The 17,427-nt window shown below is 54.9% G+C and overlaps 1 protein-coding gene across 6 annotated transcripts in view; it reads left to right on the top strand.

Annotated features, from left to right (window-relative positions):
• The window catches only part of PLB1 (phospholipase B1), a 118,163-nt gene that overhangs the window by 26,734 nt on the left and 74,002 nt on the right, over nucleotides 1-17,427 (top strand). For all 6 annotated transcript variants that reach the window (XR_016228122.1, XM_089324486.1, XM_089324490.1 and 3 more), the window contains 8 exon segments: nucleotides 1,409-1,495; nucleotides 8,054-8,116; nucleotides 8,709-8,788; nucleotides 9,591-9,666; nucleotides 10,756-10,860; nucleotides 11,641-11,697; nucleotides 15,191-15,262; nucleotides 16,264-16,338. Coding sequence is in view for 5 of the 6 variants with exons in the window: in XM_089324486.1 (XP_089180612.1) it covers nucleotides 1,409-1,495; nucleotides 8,054-8,116; nucleotides 8,709-8,788; nucleotides 9,591-9,666; nucleotides 10,756-10,860; nucleotides 11,641-11,697; nucleotides 15,191-15,262; nucleotides 16,264-16,338 (615 nt within the window). In the remaining variant the exon portion in view is untranslated.

Raw genomic sequence — 17,427 nt, 5'->3', positions numbered from 1 at the left:
CCCGAGTAGGAGCAGTTTGAGTTTGAATCCTGAGCCTCCACCTGTTAGCTGTGTGATGCTGGGTTGGATACTGAACCTCCCCAAGCTTCAGGTCATGAACTGGGGGTGACAAGAGTCAAACTGTAGGGTTCAGGGAGGATTAAATGAGGCGTTGAATTTGCCTGGCAGAGTCAAGGCTCACAGACCAAAGCCGTCGTGATGGTTGGAGTGGTGATGACTGCTGTTGGCGATTACCACCTGTGGTTTCCCTCTCGTGGCAGGGCCGCTGTAGTGCACCTGCTGGGGGCCCTGCTCTCGCTCTCCTAGCAGTTCAGGAGTCACAGACGCGTCCCCTGGCCTTTTGTGCCGTCCTTCCGGGCGAGCATCCCACCAAGGCGAGCTGGCCGCCATGCTGGGCCTGGGGACGCCGCTGTCTCAGCCTTACAGGCATTAAATAGCTGATCGAAGCAAGCACAGTCCTTCCTGGTCATCCGGGGCTGACGCACGCAGGAGCTGCCCCAGGAACAGTTGGTTTCCCCTAACAGGGGACTTACAAAATTTCTGAAACAACAACAATAATGTGATTCTGCAAAATAGCTGGGAGGTCCTGAGGCCAGCCCAGCAGACTTACAGATGAGGCAACTGAAGTTCAAGAAGTCAAATGGCCCGTCCAGGGCGACACGGCTGGTTACAGCTAAAATCTGAAATGCCTCATTAGCAGTGCAAAGTTCCTCAGCTACACCGGGCTGCCTCCTTAAAAAAAAACTTGGTTTTCTGAAACACAAGTAACACATGTTTTTTATAGAAAAATCGGGCAACATGAACAAATATTAAAGCATCCTTAAACCCACTGTGCAGTGATGACTGCTAATAACGTGGTGTGTGGTTCTGCCGTGTTTTCTCTAAGCACGCGTATCTGCGTGTATTTTATAAAGCAGGCATGTTCCTGGATACAGATAATTTGATAACCTACTTTTTAGGATATATTACTTCCTGTGACAATTTAATAACTTCAGCTTCATTTTAATAACTGCATAGTATCTCATCTCATGAGCGTTCCACGATTTGCACATTAATGTTTTAAGCATTTATGTTTCCAGTTTTTCATTCTTATGCACAAGGCTTCATCACTGTAGCTAAATCTTTCATGATTTCCTTAAACTACATTTTTGGGAAATAGAATTATTGGATTAAAAAGTAAACCCTTTTATAAAAATTGGTTTTTAGATAGTTTGCCAAATTGCTTTCTAGAGCAATTCTGCTACTTTAAACTCTCACCACATACTCCTTTTGACAAAAAAATTAAAAAGACCCATAAATGTGATTTTAAGCGGGTGGGTGTGTGAGATTAAAAGACGCGACAAGGAGGAAGTCCTTTTGGCTTCAGATCTTACTGCTGTCTCTTTCATGCTGTTGTCCTTTTCTTTAGCAACTTGACTTTGAACATGACTGGAAGCTCATCAACGTGTTCTTCAGTAACACAAGCCAGTGTTTCCCGTGTCCCTCTGCTCAACAGGTAAATTGGACGTTGGGAGGCTGGGAAGGTTTACAAATGCTTGGGTGGGGGTGTGAACAAATCCTGCCAGATCCACACTTGTCAGATTGGGGCTGATGCCACCCATCAGAATTCCAGTGGGTAGATGGATAGTGGGTGAGTAGATGGGTGAGTGCCTGGGTGGGTGGGTGGGGGTGAGTGCATGGGTGGGTGAATGGATGGGTAAATGGATGGGTGGGGGGATGAGTGGATGGATGGGTGGCTGGATGCTCAAGGAAACAGCCTATTTCAAAAAGTTCATAGAAAATGGAAATAAAAGATAGTTTATATTGGTGCAAAAAGATTGAAATCTGAGGGGTTTTCAAAAAGTTCACGGAAATTATTTTAAAAGCTATGTGTGAATTTAAATTTTAAAAAATCTTAACTCCACTTTCCATGAGCTTTTTGAAGTACCCTTAAACGCAGATAGGTGTTAGTATAGTCTGCTTCCGTTATTGTTGTTAAGTACACATGGCGCAAGGCTGGTCTTCTCGGCATTGTACGTGTAAGCCCAGTGGTGACACACATGCTCACGATGGCGTGCGCGGAGCCGTGCGTCAGCTGGCACAGGCAGTGGCTGATTATCACTGCCCATCCCTCACCTCAGGAAACAGAAATAGAGGCGTAGATAAGCGGAGTCCAATGGTTGACATGCAACCCGGGATAATCGGCTTCCTAGTTAAAAATTATTTGGCCTCTTCTAATTTCGATTTCACGCAAGTTTCTAACTTGGGAAATAAAGCAAGCCCTGTGGTCACCCCTTTGCCCCTGCATCCTGCTGGTCGTGGAGAGGTTGCTGCTGAGCTGAGGGACTGTGGACAGCATGTCCCAGGCTCCTCAGCTTTCCTGGGAACGGAGCACGAAGCATGGGGCTGCCCTTTATCATTTAGGCAGGTAGGTGACCGTGGACGTGGTGATGTGAGGCTTTATTGAAGATCATCCAGGTTAGGGTCAGTTGAAAGTTGTAGGGAGTGTCCAGCCAACCACAGCCCCAGTGACAGAAGTGGCGCCTGGGTCTTCTTCAGCAGCGGGAAGCCTGCTTGCTGCCAAGCTGGCCTTGACGCTTTGGGCAGCCCTGTGGTCTGCTCCCTGGACCGCCCCAGGCTGCAGCAGAAGCATGGCTGTTTCTTGATGTCCCCCTTTATGTCCTTCTGCAAAAACCTGGCTCCTGCCTGCCTTCAAATGCCCTACGCTCCCCCTGACTCCTGGCCCACCACCAAAACCCCCCATCCTATAGTGGTGCTGGGTCCTGCGAGGATGCTGGTTGAAATACCCCCTCCCTGCCCAGCTCCACGGACCCCTATTCCTGCAGATCTGCTGGGCCACAGTGTATAGAAAATGATTTACTATTCCAGTTTGCTCTCTTTTCTTCAAGGTCAAGTGATATTTACGTGGCCTGTTTGTTCTTGGCCACATACCTCTTTTTAGGCATCATGCAAACAAACATTGATTCAGGAATGCATGCACACCAGCACTTAGGCACTGCTGCGTTTCTCTAAATAACCACTCACCGAGTCATCCATCTGTAAATTAGCATAGTCTGTATAAATTCTCTCTTCTTACCTACAGAGACATGCTGTTGTATCTGAGTTTGTTCATGCTAGCATTTGATATATATTTTTAAAGATTTATTTATTTATTTGAAAGAGTTACAGAGAGGGAGAGTCTCCTCCATCCACTGGTTCACTCCCCAGATGGCCCCAACGACCAGGGCTAGGCCAAGCCAAAGCCAGAAGTTTCATCTGGGTTTCCTATATGGATGGCAAGGGCCAAGTACTTGGGCCATCTTCCACTGCTTTTCCCAGGCCATCAGCAAGAAGCTGGATTGGAAGTGGAGCAGCCAGGACACAAATTGGCACCCATGTGGGATGCTGGCATCGCAGGTGGCGGCTTCACCTGCTATATGACAAAGCCAACCCTGTGATTTTAAAATAATGGTTATACATTCATGGGTCCTTACACTCATTCATGATTTCTTTCATATACCATATATATATATATATATATATATATTTTTTTTTTTTTTTTTGACAGGCAGAGTTAGACAGTGAAAGAGAGAGAGAGAAAGGTCTTCCTTTTTTCGTTGGTTCACCCACCAAGTGGCTGCTACAGTCGACACACTGCAACGATCGGAAGCCAGGAGCCAGGTATTTCCTCCTGGTCTCCCATGGGGTGCAGGGCCCAAGCACTTGGGCCATCCTCCACTGCACACCCGGGCCACAGCAGAGAGCTGGCCTGGAAGAGGGGCAACCAGGACAGAATCCGGTGCCCCGACCGGGACTAGAACCCGGTGTGCCGGCGCCGCAGGCGGAGGATTAGCATAGTGAGCTGCGGCGCCAGCCAACATATACCCTATCTTGTATGCAAGAATTCCCACATGAATTCTTGGATTATTTCATGTACTTCTTCAAGCATTTTTAAAAATTTTTATCTATTTTATTTGAAATACAGAGACTGAGACAGAGGGCTTCCATCTGCTGGTTCACTCCACAAATGGCTACATAGCCAGGGCTGGGTCAGGCTGAAACCAGGAGCTGGGAGCTCAGTCTAGGTCTCCCATGTGGGTAGTTGAGATCCAAGTACTTGAGCCATCACCTGCTGCCTCCCAGGATCTGCATTAGCAGGAAGGCGGAATCAAAAGCAGAGCTAGGTTTGAACTTCAGTATGGGATACAGGCGTCCCAAGCCTACATCAATGCTCACTCCAAGCATTCTTCTGTCAATGCACGATGCATTCCTGTGTGCACAGATTCACCTTGAAGCACTTAACCAAAAGTTAGAATATAAGAAACTACAATGGTTTTGAGTTCATTGTATGTAGTAAAGTAAATGTGGTTCATGAAAAAAATTGTTTTAAGAATTTTCTTTGCTTATTTTAAAGACAGAGTGACTAAGGGAGAGGAGAGGAAAGGGCTATCATCACTGGTTCACTCCGCAGATGGCTGCAAGAGCTGAGGCTGGGCTAGACCGAAGCCAGGAGCCAGGCAAGCCATCCTGGTCCTCCACGTAGGCAACCGGGGCCCTAGCGCTCTCGCCATCTTCTGGTGCCTTCTTGGTGCATTAGCAGAGCAGCCAGAACTTGAACCAGAGTTCCAGTATGGGATGCTGGCATCTCGGGCTGCAGCTTAACCCACTGCACCACAACCCTGGCCCCCTTGAAAATGTCTGGTTCTGTTCTGTGGATAGTGAAGAAAAATGCCTACACCAGGTTCTTAAGCACAGAATTGCTGGGCCTCAGATATGTGTACTTAATAGTTTGCCCAGGTGCCCTCTGCAGTAGCTAGACTCATTTATATCCCACCAGTGGGCGAGAGCCCCTATCCCCATAGTGCTTCAGACATTGGTTGTCATCAAGATCAATGATTTTCGGCTGGCGCCGCAGCTCAGTAGGCTAATCCTCCGCCTAGCGGCGCCGGCACACCAGGTTCTAGTCCCGGTCGGGGCGCCGGATTCTGTCCTGGTTGCCCCTCTTCCAGGCCAGCTCTCTGCTGTGGCCAGGGAGTGCAGTGGAGGATGGCCCAGGTGCTTGGGCCCTGCACCCCATGGGACCAGGAGAAGTACCTGGCTCCTGCCATCGGATCGGTGTGGTGCGCCGGCTGCAGCGTGCCGGCCGCGGCGGCCATTGGAGGGTGAACCAACGGCAAAAAGGAAGACCTTTCTCTCTGTCTCTCTCTCTCACTGTCCACTCTGCCTGTAAAAAAAAAAAAAAAAAAAAAAAAAAAAAAAAAATCAATGCTTTTCGTTAAGATGTGAAACTCCCTCAAGATCTCGTCATGTTGATATCCAAGGATTAAGTTTCTTCACACTTAGAACCTCACACTTGTAATTGGTTGCAAACATGTGACGAAAGTAACCATGCCTCACTCTTAGTTTAAATGGCTGCAAGCCACTGACTTAATCTCCATAAATTTAGCTCAGTGTAGCAACGCTTGCTAGCAGACACCCAGACACCCTCTGGTTGCATTTTTCTTTTTGCTTTTCCTTTTCTTTTAAGCTTCTCTCTTTTTTTTCTTTTTGTTAGAACACACATGCACTCCCATGCTCTAGTTCACTCTCCGAGTGCCCACAATGGCTGGGACCGGGCTAGACCTCAATCCGGGTCTCCCATGTGGGTGGCAGGGACCCAGCTACTTGATCATCACCCTCTGCCTCCCAGGGTGTGCATTGGCAGGAAGCCAGAGTCAGGAGCTGCAGCAGAATATCAGATGGGGCCATTTCAACAAGGAAGTGGATGTCCTAACCCGTGTCTTAACCACTAGGCCAAACACTCGCCCTTGAGTTTCCTTTTGGATCCTAGAACAAACCTACTCCATCCCATTTACCCCCCAAGGTCTTTATGAGCCCTATGTCTGACTCTCTTGACCCCCTTGGCCCATCCTGTTGGCTCCTTGATCTACGCTTCTATAACCAGACCTGGACTCTGTCCCTAGTCTTCCTGGTGGTACCTCCAGCCATGCCTCCCTCTTTACGTTACCTCCCCATTGAGAAATCCCTATGTGTTCATTCATCACAAATGCCCTCTATGGCATTTTTCCATTGCTCCAAGCACGTCCCAGTATGGGCTCCCCTCAGTGGTTGTCACAGTACACTCTGGGGGCACTGGGGTGCCTCTGAGGACAGAGACTAAGAAGGTGGCTCCAAGCCCCACCCAGATTCAAAGAAGAGCTCTTCCTTTATCGGTCATGTCAGAAGATTCCTACAAAAGATGTTCCGTGTTAACAGGAGATGTTAAACTACCTGGATTCCTTTAATGAGAAACTGACGAGGGCTTGTGTCCACATTTGTTCTTCGGCAGTTTCTTAAGACCAAAGCCATAAGAGTAAAATCAGGAACTGTGCGTTAGGCAGTTATGTGGCCTTGTAGCTATGCTAAGATGTTAGCTGTTCTAAGACCAGTGCTCCAGAGGTCGATGGTACCCAGCTCTTCCAGGAACACAGTACTTTTAGTAATTGCGTGCTGTTCGCTGCTCTCGAGTTAAAGCCTGATTGTATTAGCAAGTAAGACTTTAAAAAGGAACCAGAAGGAGGGAGAAAACATACATGGAATTTTTAAAAAGTTTGTATGGATTTTAACATTTTTGCACCAAAATAAACTTGTCTCTTAGTTCTAGTTTTCCCTGGACATTTTGGGGTCCCTCATCCATATTTATTCATTGCCAATGCCATTAGAGAGCCGTGTCAGCATTTTGGAGGGTGCACCTGCAGTGTGACCAAGGTTCAGGGGACCCAAAATTGTTCCTGTCTTCTGATTGAATACCCTTAAATAACGTAGTAGAAAAAGTCAAGTTTGCTCTCGGCACGTGTTTGACCACAGACATTCTTCTGAATCTTGGGGCAAGATATCAGTGGAAAAGCACCTATCCCTTTGACAAACAAGGTTGTTCATGGCTTGGGCTCAGGGAGGAGTTTGTCATGGAGGTTGTGTAGAAGGGGAACTTGTTACAGGAACATGATGGCGTCCACTAAGGAGTAGGACCAGCTGGTGGCCCAAGTGGCATCCATTCAGAGCCTGGAATGACGGCCTGGCTCCAGTTTCGTCGGCAGCTGCAAGCAAGCACCTCGAGTCTCTAAAGTGGGGTTCACACTCCAGGGAGAACTCCCGGCCTCCTGCAGGATTACATGTCCTGAGTGTGGTGCAGGTGGCGGCCGGGCTAGTTCCAGACAGAGCCTACCAGGGGCATGCGTGATACCTAACGTCCACCTCAAAGAGACGTGGAAGGAAACCGGAGAGCAGCCCTTGCTGCCCTAGCCACAGACCGGGCTGAACCAGCTTCCCAGGGGCCGGGCTGAGCCAAAGCAGGGACAGGCAGTGGAGAGCCGGAGCCACGCCATTCCTCCCACAGCAGGCACCCGTGATTGGCAGCTGTCTCCAGAGTCGCTGCCTGTGTCCCTGTAGGAAACAGAACCGCCCCCCCGCCTGCCTTGTCCTCCTGTCTAAGCCACGTCCCCTCGGGGGACAGCCAGTTGCAGGCAGTGCAGGGTCTTGTCTTGTACATCTTATTCGTCACACAGGAAGGGTAGGACAGAGTCGATGTTGGATTTGTTTTCGCTCCCCGCAGGAAGGGGTGGGGTGTGTGCCAGGTAGGAGATGTGTGGACCCTTGGGGGACAGGGGCCTCTCTGCTTCCTCTGGGAGCCCCTCCCTTCCTTGGAGCTAGTGTGGCCCCACGTGGAAGTCCCCAGGCCATCTGGGGCCTTAAGCCCAGGATCAGTCGTGTCCCGCAGACCTGGGTGGAGTCCATCAGCTGTGGGGAGGGAGCGGCCTCCCAGTCTGAGCCTCAGCACATGCAGGGGTCTCACTCACTCTGCTGCAGTTCTGAGTCTGCCCCTCCATAGAGAACTCCTGGTGGTGGGGGGAATCCCCAGGGGGATGTTGGGTTGGGGGTACTCTGGGTATTCACGCTCACTTCCGCGATGGTGTCTGGATGGGTCCTGTGCCTGTGATCAGGCCCAGTGGGGTGGGGTAGGGGGAGCAGGGCTGGCCCACATGAGTCTAGGTGCCTCCCCCCACCACTCCTGCTCAGCGCAGCTGTCTTCTCACAGAAGGGGCTCGTGCTGGGGGGCATGGACAAGCTGACAAGGACCCTGGACTACCTGCAGCAGGAGGTAAGATGGGCTCGCTGGCCTGGGGAGACCTCGGCTGGGCCTCCCACAGCTCCAGGAAGCTGCCCTGCTGAGGACCTGTGGGGTGGGTCCTGGTTTACCTCCAGGGTGGGGGCGTGGCCTCCTGCAAGGATGAGGAGCTGGGGTTCTTGCCCGAGAGCCAGCCGGCAGCACAGGAGCTGGTAGAACACTCCCTCTTCAGAGTCGCTCGGCCCCTCCCTGGCCACTTGGAGGCCCTGCCCTTTCTGAGTCTGGACAGTGGTGGGCCAGAGGGGTGGGGCACCCTAGCTTGAGCCAGCGCTAAGACCTGAGGGGCTCTGGTGATGCTTGCCTCCCCTGCAGCAGCTCCCCGGCTGGCCTGGTGGGGCGAGGTGCCCTGGCCACCAGCAGATGGCTAAGGGTACGTTTCTGGGATGGCAGCTTTGGGCCCACCCCACCCAAGCATCTCCCCCAAGAGCTTGGTGCTTGCATTCACCAAGCCCAGCCCGCTACTCTAGACCTGCAGTGGACCCAAACCTGGGCCCCCGGAGAGACTCCCCGGGCAGCCACAGTGACTCGGCCGACACTCACCTTCTTCCCCTGTGTGTCCCCCTAGGTCCCCAAAGCGTTCGTCAACCTGGTGGATCTCTCGGAGTTGGCAGCATTCTCTCGCTGGCGTCAGGGGGCTCAGCTCAGGTAAAGGGGAGGTGGGCAGGGAGCCACACCTGCTGGGTGGGCACTGCAGGTGCATCCACCCGACGAGAGAGCCCAGAGATGGAGGCTGAGGGGCCAGGTCCTGTGTCTGAGCCCACACGCCGGTGGAGCGGGTCCCCCACCAGCTATTGCTCTGGGGACTGACGTATAGGGTGCAGCAACAGTCAGTGTGGACGATGTCACTCCAGAGGCGCTAACCCCACCAGGGTGACATGAGAGTCATGAGAAAGGCTTGGCAAAGCATCGCTGAGCCAAGACGTGTTATTTCTGCAGAGGGGCCAGAAGAGGATGGGGTTGAAATAAGTTTAACTTCATGGAACTTAGTATCCAAGTGTTCCTGAAAATTTTCAGAGAATTTAAACCTTTTGGACCCAAATCCTACAAATTCTGGCTTTGAAGCCAGAGAAGTTGTTCACATGGAAGAGTTGGGGCAAGGAGAATCAGAGAAAGGAGATGGTGGGGGAGAGGGAGAGAGGGAGGAAGGGGAGAGGAGGGAAGGCCAGGGGGAGGAGGAGTGGGAAGTGAGAGGAACCAAAGAGGGTGGAGATGGAGCGGGGGGAAGAGCCCTGTGTCCTCTCACTGCTCACCAGAAGGGGCAGCTGGGGACTGGGGGCTCCGTAGGGCACCCTGTCCTTTGTTCCCCCTGATATCCGCCTCCCCCCCTTCTCCTTCACCCTCTAAAACTCCAGCTTCTCCTTCCCCTCTCCTTGTGTGACCCCAGGCCCCAGCAGCAGCCCCGCCCCCACTACTCCAGCTCTCATTTCCCCTTTGTTGCTACCTGCAGCCCAGCAGCCGAGCCCTGCAGGTGCTTAAGGGAAACCTCCCAGCTGACCAAGGTCCTGACGCAGTGGTCCTACCTGGTGAGCCCACTAGGGAGCCTGGGCTTTGGGCCCTGGGGGCGGGTGGTCTCGGAGGAGCTGGGATGGGAGCAACAAGTCACATTTGCTGGCTTGGGGCTTCTCTGGCTGCATTCAGCACTGGAGGACTAAAGTCAACACCCTAGGTCACTGCCCCATCCTGGGTGTGACCTGGGGTCGGCCACACCAGCAGGGTGGCCGCGGGAGTTGGAGTCAGGGAGCGTGGGGGTGACGCCAGGGTGGGTGGGGAGATAGTGAAGAACTTTGCAAATTCCTTCTGGAAGGTCTGTGATCAGCGGCTGGCTCTGTGGCTACAGAGCTGTGCCTGTGCCTCAGACTGCCGCCCACGGTCAGCCAGGGCTCCCACAGACGTGCGTTCTGACCAGAGGAGGCCCCAGGCAAGCGTGAGGGGCCCGGTGCTCCTCAGGCAACAGCTCAGCGCACAGTTCCACCAACACGTGTCTAAGAAGAAAGCTGTATTTCAAGTTGAAGGGCACACCTCTTACTCCAGAAGTGACAGCGAGTAAACAAGTAAAAGCAGTACAGAGAGATCAACAGACGCAGAGAGTTCCCACGTGCCTACAACGGCCGGGGCTGGGCCAGGAGAGGCTAGAAGCTGGGAAGTCAGTCCGGGTCTCCCACGAGGGCAGCAGGACCCCAATCGCTTGAGCTGCCTCCCAGGGCATTTGCGGGAAGCTGGAGGCAGGAGCCGGAGCTGCATCTCCAATGGGACACAGGTGTCCTAACCCCTAGGCCAACGCCTGCCCCCAGGACGTTTCTTGCATGGTTTATGGCATGTACGTGCCTCTGCAGCACGTGGCCCGGGAGGGAACCTGGGGCCCAGTGGCGTGCTCGCTGGCTGGCACCTCTTTGACTTCCAGAGAGTATGCTTGAGGCCTACTCTGGTGTTCCCTGACGCTGGGGCCTTGGAGGTGAAAACTCGGCTGGGTTCATCCGAGAGCCCTGGGGTGGGAGACGGAGGAGCTTGTGAGGAGCGCTTGCTCAGGGCGATGGGTGACGGTGACAGGGGGCTCTGGGGACTCCCTGGTGGGGGCTGCTGCCTGATGTGCTCGCCTCTGCCCCCTCCTGCAGGAAGCCTGGGACAGCCTCCTGGCGTCCAGCAAGTACAACACACAGGAGTCCTTCGCGGTGGTCTTCCAGCCTTTCTTCTACGAGAGCTCGCTGTCGGCGCTGTTGGTGAGTGAGGGCCGCACAGATGCTCCACGCTCCTCCCACGGGAGCCTGGTCCCCCCTCGCTGGGCAGAGCCAGGATCCCCGGCTGTGCCACCTGGGCAAGGCGTGTGGCCCGAGTGCCCGGTAAGATCAGAGCAGGGCTTAGGAAGCTCGCGGTGTCTCCTGGCCACTGTGCTTATCCAGGAGAGAATTCCCAGGGCCCCCAGCTGTCACCCTGCACTCCCTCCCCGGCCCCATGCTCCTCTATATCCATCCCTGGAGTGCGTGGGGGCAGAGTCGGAGCTGCCCCTCCCCCAGGTCACTGGGTGAAGGACTAGCTAGATGGACAGCACTGTTGGGGGTGGGGGATGTTGGGTAGCCCACATTCAGGGCAGGGCCTGGGCACTGTTATTCCCTTAGGGCTCCGGCTCCTGCCTGTGGGCATCCCTGTGGCACAGCCAGGACTGACACCATGTTCAAAGCAATGATTTAAGAGGAGCAGGAATATTAGCTCCGCCTACTCAGACTGCACCCAAATCGCTTCTCTGTTGCCGGTCCCTCTGCTGCTCACATCAGTTACAGGGAACCCTGGCAACCTGAAGGACCAGGCTGGTCCTGACCTCAGAGCCCTGACCCCAGACAGCAGGCCTGCAAATGCCCGCCCTTGCTGTAGGGGGCAGGGACTGATGGAGAGAGTCCGGACGGATCAGGGCTGCTGTCTCCATGCCAGGACGGCGGCGGTGGTGGGGCCATTGCATCCGTAGGGGCACAGAGCAGCTCTTTTCTTACTGGCTTCTCTTCCAGGCGGAGCCCCCACTCCAGGACCCCACCACACTGGCCCTGAGTCTCTGGAACAGAATGGTGAGTGGCGTGCGGGGGTCTGCGCCCGCTGAGGAGGGGCTCCGGGGTGAGAACAGATGCTTCTCACCCCTCCCACTGGGAGTCTCGCCTCCTGACCCGGGCAGCACCCGGCTCCTGGCCGGCCCTGCCTAGCCTCCACTCACATGTAGGCGACGTCTGCAGGTTTGCAGTCCTGGGTGGTGCCTGGGACTGACATGAACTTCAGGTCGGGGTCCAGTCCTAGTCCCACTTCTCACTCCTCTGTGGATTCAGGGCCTCAACTCCCTTTCTGCAAACCCAGATGGTAACTGCTGACCCCAGGCCACAGTGCCGACTGCACCTGCCCGTTCCACCATGGTAATGACAGGCCCTCCCCAGCTCCCAGGACTCCCCTGGGGGTCGGGGGCAGGGGTTGGTCAGTGGCTGGAATGCAACGTCCAGCCTTTGGAGCCTTTTCAGGGCAATAGACAGGGACTTTGTTGGTCGTTTGCTTCTCCCTCCCAGGTGGTCTGTAGTCCTATTTTTAGAATCCCGGTGCCAGAAATGAGCTTTTCCTCTGCTTTGGATTAGCAAACCCTCTCTCCGTCTCCCCGGCTGATGTGCTGTGCCAAGTGCCTCGAGCTGCTGCACATGGGCCCACGTTAATTAGCCCGCCCGTGTAAGGCAGAGCGGGGCGGGAGGGGACAGCCCCTCTCCGTGGAGTCTCGCTCTCCTTTGGAGAAGGACTTTGACTTCTTTACAGGGCTGATCTTGGTTGGGACTCTTCCCCCCATGCCCCTTTGCTGCTGATCTCCCATGTGGGGCAGAGAATGGAGCCTGACCCCTCCTGCCACCTTCTCTCTCCCAACCAACAAGAGGGCACCCCTACCACATGCCCCGTCTGTGCCCAGTATGGCCTCTTTGTGGGAATTGAGGTGTGGCTGGGGAGGGTCAAGTGAGCAAAGGGACAGGAGAACACAGGCACCTGAGTGGTGGGGGTGTGCCCGGCTGCGCCCCCAAACACAATAGCACGACAAGGCCAGACAGGCCACATGGCCGGGATTGGGAGTGGCTTGGAAGCACTGTTGGAGGAGGCTGGAGAAGGTGCTCCCAAGCAGGTGAGGGCCTTTGTGAGCAGAGGGCCTGGAGACAGGAAGGAGCCTGGGGATGGGGTGGCCCGAGGACAGGGGGAGCCCTGGAACAGTGGTGGAGAGGGCAGGGCTGCGGTCTTTCCTTGCTCCTTGCATCTTGCTGTTGATTGTCCTTGGTGTCAGCTGCAGCAGGGTGCTAACCTTCCCTGGGACGCTGATATCCCCAGGCATGCAAAGAGGCCACGTGCGCGGCTGGGCCCACAGACCAGGCTCAATCCAGAGACGTTAGCAACGCAACAGCGCAGGGCAAAGGGTGCTGGATAAGGAGTCGGAGCACCCGGGCTCTGGCTCCAGTCTGTCTCGGTTGTTACCTAAGGCAGGTCCTGTGGTCTCTGGGCCTACATTTTCTCCACCTTGCTAAGGGGCATGGTGACCCTCAGCCAGCTCAGAGGGCTCGCAAGCAATCAAGCGCCTTCACTCCCCGGGGTCCACAGAGGGCCAAGTCTCTGCCTCTCGTCCCCTGGCTCTCTGCTGTGCTGGGTGTCACCAATGGAAAAGCTGGCTGTGCCTGCCCCATGCCCACACTCAGCCATATGCAGCCCACATGAGGGCTGCTCTCCCATGGGGGAGCAGAGAGGGCCTGGCAGAGTCGCCACTGTGATCAGGGTCAGGGCACAGCAGGGGGCGGGGGACTCTGCTTTGCAGCCCACAGAGCTGCAAGTGCTGTGCTGGGCCACGTCCATCCCTGCCCTTGCTGACCAAGCCCCAGGCGGGGTGCAGATCCCCAGAGCCAGCGAAGGGAAAGGCCCGGTCTGCTGGGGATGCTCTGAGTGAGTGCTGAAGGCACCATTTCTAGGGAACTTGGGTCCCAGACCCCTTCAGCCATCACTGATCCCACCCACCAACCCTTCCTTATGCCAAGCCCTGCGAGGAACCAAGGACTTGCTCATGGGGCTTTTAAAGCCATTCCCCATTGCTCCCACACTCAGTTCATTTCCTGGTGGTGGGAAAGCAATGCCGAGGACGTGCAAGCAACGAACGGATCAGAGAGCGGAGTAAACCCATGGCCCTGCACTGCTTATCCCTGGAGAAAGCAGCAGTGTGTGTGCCTCTGTGCCCGGCACAGGGGCAGGGGACCACAGGGCCCTGGGCAGTGTGGTTTGAAGCAGCCAGAAGGAGACAGGTGGCAACAAGAGACGGGCAAAAGTTCTTTTCCAAAATTTAAAAAAAAGACTTAGTTAAGAGACCGAGATCTCCCATCTACCTGTTCAATGCCCAAGTGCCCGCAATGGCCAGGGCTGGGCCAGGCTGAAACCTAGAGCCAGAAACTCAATCCAGGTCTCCTACTTGGTGGCAGGGACGCAGGTACTTGAGCCATTGCCAACTACCTCCGGGGTGCACGTTAGCAGGAAGCCAGAGTTCAGGGTGGAGCTGGGACTTGAACCCCCCAGCACCCTATGTGCAGACACCCACCCCCAGGACAGAGGTCTTCATGACAGTGGGATTACCGAGAAGACCTCTGAATTGTCATTCTCTGAGATCCTTAAAATACAGACTCTGCTGTCCATCCCCCCAGAATCCCTTACTCCCTCAAGGTTTCTTTCCTGATTCTATTACGGATTAATTTCTTTAAAGATGGGGGAAGAGAAAGAAGGCAAAGTGGATCCACACCTGGCCACTCACCCAGGCTCACGGAACCTGCTTTTGAGAGCAGCCCTGAATGTCCGGGGTGGAACCTCCTATCCCTAGGAGCAGCCACTGCGAGAACAAAACTGAGAGAGACATGAGGGCCCACTCCTCCCCAGCCCTTATGCTAAAGACCTGCCATTCCTTTGCCAAACACGAATTGTACCTGCTTATCAGGCTCTCCTGCCATTTGGTTAAGAGCCCAAGAAGGGTAAAGTTCTCCCCTGGCTGCTTGCCTCTTGGGGCACAGATCTTGGGATAAGATAGCACTGAGAACCTGGGACCGAGCCAGGCCGGTGCCCCATCCACCAGTCTTCTGCATCCCTTACCAGAGTCCATGGCAGGAGAGGTGAGGGACAAAGGTGCCCGTGGCGCCTGGCACCTGCTGGAGCCCGGGGCTGCCCTGGCTAGCTGGACCCGCCTTGGCCTCTCTGGCATTTGGTTTCTCTCGTGAAACGTCAGGGAGCAGGTGGGCTGGGAGCACAGGGAGTCCTCGCAGGCAGCAGCTCCCAAACCAAACCTGGGTGTGGATGGAGGGCTCGCTGACGCACAGGCGGCTGTCTCAACCCAGAGTTCCCGAGTCAGCAGGTCCTGGAAGTTTGTGTGTTTTGCAAGGAGGTTGGAGGGGCAGGGGGCGGGTGGTGAGGCCCGGGGCATCCGACACTGAGAGGTGCTGGTCCACCGAGTTCCTCGGAGGAGCCCCAGAGGCTGGTCCCTGTGCTAGACTGTTCTGTTCTAAAGCGCCCCTCCCTCTCCAGATGGAGCCCATAGGGCGCAAAGAAGAGCCGTTCAGTGAGAAGGAGAGGAAGCCACTGAGATGCCCCACACAGGTAGGGCGACGCGAGGGGAGGGGCTCCTGCGGAACCACGAGGAAGGCGGGGGCGGCCGGTGGACTTTGCTGGGCCGTGGGGTCTTACCTGACTGAGCCGTCGGTGGCCCCTGTCCTGAGTCTTGGCTCTGTCCTCCTGGACGTGAGCACAGCGTGTGCGGGTGGATGTGCAGAGGCCGGCTCCTGGGGCCACGAGAGCACTTTGGGCAGAAGTGAGCTCCTCCACACCGGCGGGGCTCGCCTGAGCCCAGACGCTGCTCTCGCCCCCTTTCCTGGGCCTCCCTCTGCCCCGGAGTGAGGAGGAGGCAGGGCTGAGGAGTGCCTGAGCGTGGGCTATTGCTCATTAGCCTAATATGAGAGGTACCTGGTTACTGAGCCAGTGCATGAGAAAATACTGCGGGTAAACGAATGAGAGCCCTTCTGTCGTTTAATGCTAGTTAGCATTTTGACAGACTTTGAAAACTTTTTCTATTTTTAAAAATTTTTTGTTAACATGCATTTTTATGGATGCAGTGCGATATTTCCATTCAGACGTAAATGAGTCAAATCAGACAACTGGCCCTTCCACTTCCTTTTCTCACCTTTGTGTCTGGCACCTGCCAGCACTTCTCTCCCCGTCCTTAGACAGTTTGTAATCCCTTGTTAAGAACCACAGCCTCCCCGCTGTGCTGTGGCAATGTTTGACTTTCTCAGTGGGTTGGGTTTTTGTTACTAGGCAATGAGAAGTGTTTCATTCATCCCATTTCCCTCTTTGCATTGGCTGTCAGGAAGCTTACATTCTCTTGTCCTTGAGATGCATGTACTCAGCCCAGTATCACAGACCTCTGGGATAGAGAGCTTGGTCTTGCAAATTGGACCTATCAGAGCATGAATGGGCAGTCCAGAAAAGAGCCAGTGAACGCTCTGGCCGTCACCGAAAGGTGACCGTAGCGTTCCAAACTGGCCGAAGGTATCGCTGGGCAATGAGCCCTGGGTCACTGTCACAATGTGCTTTCTCTGCAGGAGAGCCCCTACCTATTCACCTACAGGAACAGCGGCCAGCTGACCAGGGTGTCACAGCCCCAGGGGAAGCTCGAGGTAAGCGGAGGTCTTCTGGGACTGACAGCCCACAAGCCAACAGGGCGGCACCTGGCCCCCTTGCTGAACCTTTGGAACTTTCCGCGTGGTTCTTTAGGGCCTGGAACTCCATCTGCCTCTGGGTACCCCGAGGGCTGCCTGGTGCCAGAGGCTGCCACAAACATCTGCAAGGCCGGCAGGGCAGGTGGAAGGATTGTGTGTGCGTCCGCTGCTGTGGTGCCCGAAGCCGGTCTCCCCCCAGCCTCGTGGGGGCGCTGGCCCTGCCTGCTCTCAGTCTGTTGTAATTTCCCAAACTCGACAAGTTCTCTGAACTTGAGCTCCTCTTCGAAGAGGAAATGCAGAGAAAAGTGGCGAAGTCTGAAGCCCGGCCGCGTGGCCGCCACAGGTTCCACCTCCCTGCCCGGGGCTCTCCTCTGCAGTCCCTTTGCCATGCTCCTGGGGAGGTGAGACGGGACACCAGCACACCGGGCTTCTCTGGGGAGCTGAGAAACACCGAGGGTGACGCCTTTGTTCTCGAGCCATGCCTCGCTGAGCGGCCCGGCATGCAAAACGCTGCCTTCCTCCGCTGCACAGCGGGAAGACGCTGGTCCTGGGCTCAGACTGACTCCAAGGCGGGGGTTGGGACCTTTTTCCCCCACCAAGGACCATTTGGATCTCTAGCACTTGGCCCATTCACAGTTATCAGCGTCGAAGTAAGCCTGCTACAGATTTAGTGAATTTCAAGCCCCACCTGTGGTTGCCCTGGCAGGGTCGGACCAAAGGATTTTGTGGACCTTATACGGCCAGTGGCCTGGGCATTCCCCACCCCTGCCTAAGTCATTGAGCAGGTGCTTAACCTCTCTAGACCTTATTTTGTCTGTTTACTTAAGCTTGATTCATTTGAAAGGCAGAGTGACAGAGAGAAAGAAAACCCTCTTCCATCCACCGGTTCCCTCCCCAAATGACCAGGTCTGTGCCAGGCCAAAACCTGGAGACAGGAACTCCAGCCAGGTGGCCCATGTGGGTGGCAGGGACCCGGGTACTCGGGCCACATTCTGCTGCTTTCCCAGGCACACAAGCAGGAAGCTGGATCAGAAATGGAGCGTCTGG

Source organism: Oryctolagus cuniculus, chromosome 2, assembly GCF_051225735.1.
Source record: "Oryctolagus cuniculus isolate XC-2025 breed Fujian yellow rabbit chromosome 2, ASM5122573v1, whole genome shotgun sequence".
In the NCBI taxonomy this organism is placed as follows: Eukaryota; Metazoa; Chordata; class Mammalia; order Lagomorpha; family Leporidae; genus Oryctolagus; species Oryctolagus cuniculus.
The sequence above is the reverse complement of the archived record's forward strand: the minus strand, read 5'-3'. Positions and strand labels throughout refer to the sequence as shown.